The following is a 7,284-nucleotide window of genomic DNA, read 5'->3' on the forward strand; positions in this document are numbered from 1 at the left end:
TATGTAGTGATATTGCTTGCAGCCAATGTTGCATAAATTTTGTATAATATGATGTCATGGGGTAGGACTGGATAAGTTTGACTTCTTCCTACTCCATTCAAACATGTAATAGGTGTAAGCAAACTGATTTTGAATTAGCATTGGTTGGATATGTGTAATCATGTGTGTTATTGTCATTTGTTCATTGTTCTGTTCTGTTCTGCATGTTTGAAAGAATAAATCAATCAATCAATCAATCAAGTGGCCCAGCGGCTCGGCCACAAACACTCACCTGTTATCTATTTGCCTTTGTACAGTAGCGAAGCTGTGAAGTGCTGTATTTCCTGGTTGTGGCTGAAACTATACTATACTACCAAATTTGTAGGTTGCACATAAAGCACGTTAACAGAATTAAAGATAAATCAGCGTCCCCGACACAGTATCGACTACAAACAGGCAGTAGGGTTGACAGTAAAACAGCATGGCGGGATGAAAAGGTGAGGAAGGCAGCAAAAGAACCAACAGTCACATGTCTACAGCTTTTATGCAAAAAGGCTTCATAGAAATTTTTTTTTGATTTTCAAAGAAAGCTTTTCTTGTTTAACTGTGAACAAAACCTTGCTTTAATCTAATGCCACATTCTCATCAGCTTAAGAACTTTTCGAACATGAGGAATGTTTGAATGCATGTATGAGACCCAGCAGATCTGAATCTCCCCAGCGTTGCAGATTCAACCTAATGAGGTGGTTTCAGCCTGGAGCTCCACACCTGACAGACAAGCTGAGTGATGAAGGACTGAGTCGGGTGTTTGATGCCCAAACCAATAAAAACAAAAGACTGTGAACCAGGGAAATTATAAATATAACTCAGTATAACGTAAAAAAAAGCAACAACAACCATAAAATAAACCCATTTACTGAATCTCCGAAACCAAATGTACACCCACATAGCTTTAATGTAACTGATTTGTATTGCTTTAATGATTTTTTTTCTTCTTCTTAGGAACAGGTAAGCCATGACAATATAATGTAAATGATAAGCACGGACAAAATCCGAGACCCTTTTGTACATCTGTAGTAGCACGTTCATACAAGTCTGTCTGTACATAGGGGTCACAGAAACCACTTCTTTTACACTGAAACAACAAAGTAACTTTTGACTCAAAGCCACAGGTACAATGCATTTTTAGTTGTTTTTGTGTGTGTAAATTTAGAACCCTTTTTTCTCCCTCCAAATAACTAAAACAAGAATTTAAGAGCGTTAGTAGTCAATTTAAGTGCACTGTACCTCTTTGCTTTCAATAAAACACCACCATACATTTCTCCATTCATCAACACTGACTGCAAAAACTGCAATTATGTGATAATGCAACAATGAAAGAAAAAATTTTAAAAACATGTCTGGAAAAATCAAAGAATAAATATGAATAAATAAATCACTGACTTTCAAGAGGGCCAGAGAAAAAAACACCTTTGGCAGTCTGACAAAGCTTTAGCCTCATGGTGAGACACATCTAACTTTATTTACCTCCAGCTTTGACACCCATATGGAATCTATGGCACTCCTCTTTTGGTACGGTGTATATAAGTGCTTTGTTTACACATTTCCAAATTGGGGCACAGCGAACCTGTTCGCTCTTGAATGGGTGATGGAGGTGGACAGGTTTTTCTTTTTGTGATACACCAGTTAAAACATCAAAACACTTTCATCATCTGCAGCTGTATGTCTTGCTGTTGAAAAGCAGGGGCCCCTGTGTTACATATATGACCTATGAAACCAATTTCTGAGCCCTGGCTGGTTCAGTTTTCTTAGGTTTACTGATAATGCTGAGCAAAGTGTGTCAAATGTGAAACACAAAGAGGAAACTGAGTAGCAGTTGAACATAAAAACCAACACACAGCCAGTCAGCATAAAGTGTTTGAATCTTTGGCAAAATCATAATTGGAACTGTCATGGGTGCATACAGCTTTCATATTGCATTTGAGGTTGGCTTCTGAACTTTTGCATGCTTCCCTCATCTAAAATCGGCATGTCTTTACCTTAAAATCTACTAGCTACAATGCATTTGTTCTATGAGTGTGTTTCTGCTGCTGAAACACACTCAGATGCTTCTGTCCATGCAATTCAGACACTTGGATTCTGTCTCATTCATGCCCTACCTCATTCCGAGATAATGCAAAACATGAAGAGCCAAAAACAAACATATACATGTACAAAGTAATGTACACCATATATTCAAACACATTTCAAAATCGTCAGACTTTGAAATCATTAGCCAAAATAAGTATATATTTTTCTCAACCCATTAGGTAATCTTCTTTATCTAGACTGTACAATATATGTATATATGAATAATCATGAGGGAACAAAGCAACAAAAATAAATACTTTTTCGCTATGTCACCTTTCAAAGTAGTATATCTATGTACATTTATATCAATATTAATTTTCCTTAGCTTATTGTGAATGGTTGAGCGTGTTCAACAAGCAGGCATTTGCGCACAGTGTGAAAACTTTTTTTTTGTTTTGTTTTGTTATTTCTTTGATTTGCCCTAAAACGTATCTAAATGTAAATTTTGATGACGCTGTGGAAAAACATGAACGGACCGTCCTTGATACAGTGAAGGGTAACCCTGGCTCAACTGAAATGCAAGAAAAAAATGTAAAAAATATATCTCACCATCATGTGACTACTTCAACAATGGGTTGTCTACTTTTCGGGAGAAGAGTACAAAAATGTTCTCTATTTCATGCAGTCTTTGACAAGTCATACAGCCTCAGCGTACTTGTCTAAAGGTTTTTAAGTTGTTTTAGCACACACCATATTATGTTTATAGTGATGCTGAATGTAACTATGAGGGAGGGTGCATTTTGGGACAACAACATGCATAAAGAACAGTGCATAGGTCCAGGTCAGTGGGCCAGTCCCTGGTGATTTCCAGTGTGTTTCAGTGGCAGCATCTATCAACAGATTCACTACTGCAAGCAGCTGGGATGGGTAAGATTATGTGAGCGGGGTGTAGGGTCCAAGCCTTAATGAGTGGTGCCATCTTGTGGACAAACAGTCTTCCTCGCTCTGTCTGCCATGCTATCAGGAGCTTGCTGATTTCAGGCAAGAGTGATCCAATAAGCGGGTTTTGAGAGAGAGCCATCGGGCTAGGACCTGAGGCAGAGGTGATGCACGTGTGACTGCACTGACACAAAATGTGGTGACCTCAGCGTGGCAGGTTTTTGAGTCTGGTCTGCTATGCACAGTTTAGTTCAGTCATTTTACTGCAGAGCCCTTTCCAACACACGGCAGACCCAGAAATGGCCACTCTAAGGATTTCACAATGACTTTTGTGGAAGATAGAGGAACCAAGCTTAAGAATCAAGCTAACATGCATAAGGTCTTCAGACACTGTTTTGCTAAAAGCCATCAAGGCCAACTTTTTTTCCTGAAGACAAGTTCAAGGAGAAACTCTTTTTTTTTTTTGTTCAACACTTCATCTTTTGAAAAGAGGAAATAATAATGGCTTAATAGCTACATCATTCTTTCACTTGTATTGCAACTACCTTTGGTAAATCAATCAACAAAAGTGACAACATAGAACCCTGAAACATACTAGTCCTTACATGTTCCATGACTGAACTTAACACTTTTCCTTTAGTCTTTAGGTAGCATTTACTTCTAGCACAGAGTACCCTGTGAATACATTTTCTCCCTTCAATGGCCTCAGTGTCACATTCACAGCTCCACACTGCACATCCTCTAGCGCCACTTTGGATCCACAACAAATCCTTCAAATAGACTCTTCCAAAAAAGACAGAGACAAACCAACAAGACAGAGAGAACAAAAAACAAAACAGAGAAGGAAACAGAAACAAACCAGCAGGAAACAGAAAAAAAGGATGCCATCGAGTCCTGACCAACAAGACATCAACGAAGAAGGAAGATTTCAAAATCGCCGCTGCTGCTGGGACATTGGGAGGTTTCACCGCTTCATCATTTTGGAAACAAAGCTGACGATGGCTGAGGCAGGCTGATCTGGGTCCAGCTCAGCAAACAGGTGGCTGACATTGTCTGTTGTGCTTCCTTGTTTCCTTGCAACAAATCCAAAAAGCCTGAAATAAAGAATTATAAATCCCTGTTTAGTATTCTGATATTCTACCAACACAATAACTGAAAAAAAGTTCTTGCAGTAGTTTGTGGATTGTGACTTGCTTGTACATAAAAATGTCTATTTATCTCCAGCTATTTTTATGATTCTTTGTGATTATTTAAACTTACTTCAGTGAGCCACCTCCTTCTTTTCCCCATCTATGGAAAGCAAAGGCAAGAAATGTTTTTTTAAATCAAGTGATCAAAAAAGAGTCTTCTGTTTAGATACTTGTACACAAAAGGGGCCATGAAGGTTCTTACTTTCTGTCCTGGGGATCAGTGTCACAGTAGGTTACTGTGTTAATGGGATAATGTCGTCTGAAGAAAATTCTGTAGCAGGAGAAATGAATGTCGCACAGAAGTTACCATAGGTAGTGAGAATGCTGGGGAAAAGGTATATATGGCAACATTCAGGGGCCACGTGTGATCAGCATCAGGCTTCACACAGGACTCTTTCTGCATCTTTTAAACCCACTGAGGTGTTATGTGCTCTAATCCTTCACTCAAATTTTCTAATAGAGTTTAAAAACTCAAGTAAATTTGAGACCACTGTGAGAAGTGACACATCAACCGTTTAAAAGAAGGATCATAAATGCCAGCCTGTTAAGTTTTAGGTTCTTGCATGTGTTTACTCACTTCCTCTGACTGTCAGTGAGCGTAACGCCCTGTGCAGACACCTTGAAGTGGACAGTGGTCGCAGCTGGCAGAGGGTTGGTCACCAGCGTCTGACTGATTGCCTTGGCAATGGCCTGAGGCCCCGTGAGAGACTCCATGTCCACAGAGTTTATGTAAAGAACATTGCACGCTAGAAGTAACACAGAGTCACTGTTAAAAAACATATTGGGGAAAATTCACACATGCAGATCAAGGTAAGGTGACGGAAGTTGCAGTGAGGCTTGCTGCAAGCATACGTTTGTCATGCACTGTACAGTTGGTACTGTAGCAGATAGAATAAGATGGTGTTTCAATCAAGCAATTTCACTCTCATTATACTGTTCATGCACTTGAACGTTTTCCTAATAACAACAAACTGTTTGGAACATTTTTCAATGACAGTCAGTCAAAGTGCATGGAGCAGAGCAGGGCAAACCAATATTTACCATGGGCTTCATCAGGAACCTTCTGAACTGTAAGGTAAGGGTGACAATTTGTGAGCAAATCAGCTGTTCTGACTGGGCAGTGAAATTATTTTGTGTTTTTAAAGTATTTCAGGTGTTTAGTTAAAGTTCATTTAAATCTTTGTAATTTACAAGCAGTGGCCTTTGTCCTTTTGAGATGCTGCTTTGTATTAGTTTATATGCAGATTTGATTCTAACACATCATCCAGAATGGCTTATTTTTGGTCACCAAGATGCAGAATAAATAAAAAGTAAAGTAATCATTTTTCCATTTGGAAAACCATGAAAAATAAATTACTTATAAATAAATCTTTATTTTAAGTTGCTCTTGAAGTTTCACATCTGATTGTCTCCCATTTCATTCATTGGGCTTCAGCTGTTATTTCCCATTCATAAACTTGCTCATTTCCTGGTTTTGTCATTCTGTCACTCATCTTGATGTGAGGGAGTTCCTGTTATCCATCAATTAGAAAGGATGTTTCCTGATGAGCTGCTGAAAACTAATTGGCCAATGACAATTGACTCTAAAATGTAAAAGCAAACTCTCCACAAGTGAATTGCATTGAATTAATACTGTGTTTTAATTCTCTTTCTTACCTGCTCCCTGCTTCAGAAACTCAACTTGATCCGTTGGTGTGGCGAGTTCCAACGCCTCATCATTTGGGTCTGGTTAGTGACAGATTTTGCAGTGCAGATTACAACTTTTGAAATTGCAATTAAATCATCTATAAATATAAGGGAATAAAAAAGGAGAAGCAACTGACCTTTGGTGGGGATCATCAGCTTACAGGGCAGAGCTAGTGGAGTCATTGAGTGTTGGTATACCAGAGCAGACAGACATCCTACACACAGAGTTTATACAGTACATGTTATACCTGTTAAGTTAGATAACTCTAATCCAACTCAGAGACATCAGAACCCAGTCTTGAACTTACCAAAGTAGGGTTCATTGGGACAACCCTTCAGACGGACGCCTTTAGAGCTCGTTTCAATCAGGAAGTGCCTCACCAGCTCGTTTGATATGTCACCAACTGGAAAAAAATGTTTTTTTTTGGATAAATGTCACTTAATTGTGTCCCTGTGTCAAAATTGACAGCTACACAAGTAACATAGTCACTCAATTTGAAGAACCGTTTTGTCAGAGGAGGGATCCGTTTTGTTTTAGGCACCAGCTAGCTGTAATAAATACCTTTATGTGTCAAAAAAATTTATTGGACCTTTTTTGTTCTGCTGGACAGTCGGTGGGGGGCAGGCCACTTTCATGGCCAAACCGTAGGCCCCACGGAAGGAATGGCTGTCCCTTATAATGAATGCTCCAGGCTCCCTGTCCTTCAACAGATTGATGGCTATAAGAAGGAAAGAGGAGGAGAACAAGGAGGAGCAGAAGCAGAAGAAGAAGATGGAGATTTATGATGAGATTGCAAAGGATGAGATATAAAGGGAAATGGCCAGAAAAAAAGACAGTGATTGAATGAGAGTCAGATGCATAAAATGGATGAGAGGATAAACAGAAGGGCAGCAAAGATGAAAAGAGAATACACGATTAAGTGAAGAATGTCCACCACTGTTACTTTTCTCTCTTTCTTTTTGAGATCAATAAATTTATAGTAGCGTGTTGATGGAACTATCTAACTCTCACCTTGCTCTCTGGAGATGTCTGGCTTGTACCAGAACTTGGAGGTGTCCTGGACAAACTTGACATTCATCTTAATGTCTGGATAACCATCTGTTTGGATGAAAAGAGACAAGGAAATGATTACTATAAAGGCCAGAAGCCTTCTGCCAACTTAAAACAAAAAGCATTCTCATCTTTAAGTGTTTCACCATATATGGACTTGGAGACGTCTGGGAACATGTGTGTGCCGGACAAGTTTGGTGTGCTGCCACCACTGGCCGCTGTCGCGTTCTTGTTGTCTGTCCTCTCTGCATCTCCGCTGGACATGTGCCTCTTTTCTGGCATCTGTGGGGAGATGGGGAAGGCAGGCGTAGAGTGCGGTTGGGCACTACCCTGACGAGATGCAGCCCCCAGCTCATCGGGTGTGCTATG

At 39.6% G+C, this 7,284-nt stretch overlaps 1 protein-coding gene across 1 annotated transcript in view; it reads right to left on the minus strand.

The window, feature by feature from the left end:
* Positions 1-878: 878 nt before the first annotated feature.
* Positions 879-7,284, minus strand: part of tns1a (tensin 1a) — a 97,104-nt gene continuing 90,698 nt past the window's right edge. The window contains exons 26-36 of the mRNA XM_020615283.1: positions 7,062-7,279; positions 6,877-6,963; positions 6,455-6,583; positions 6,173-6,268; positions 6,002-6,079; positions 5,835-5,903; positions 5,220-5,246; positions 4,756-4,924; positions 4,381-4,449; positions 4,249-4,278; positions 879-4,082 (exon numbers count right to left, since the gene is read on the minus strand). Of these exons, the coding sequence (XP_020470939.1) occupies positions 3,953-4,082; positions 4,249-4,278; positions 4,381-4,449; positions 4,756-4,924; positions 5,220-5,246; positions 5,835-5,903; positions 6,002-6,079; positions 6,173-6,268; positions 6,455-6,583; positions 6,877-6,963; positions 7,062-7,279 (1,102 nt within the window). The 3' untranslated portion in view covers positions 879-3,952. The remainder of the gene's footprint in view (positions 4,083-4,248; positions 4,279-4,380; positions 4,450-4,755; positions 4,925-5,219; positions 5,247-5,834; positions 5,904-6,001; positions 6,080-6,172; positions 6,269-6,454; positions 6,584-6,876; positions 6,964-7,061; positions 7,280-7,284) is intronic.

Source organism: Monopterus albus, unplaced genomic scaffold (assembly GCF_001952655.1).
Source record: "Monopterus albus unplaced genomic scaffold, M_albus_1.0 scaffold161.1, whole genome shotgun sequence".
In the NCBI taxonomy this organism is placed as follows: domain Eukaryota; kingdom Metazoa; phylum Chordata; class Actinopteri; order Synbranchiformes; family Synbranchidae; genus Monopterus; species Monopterus albus.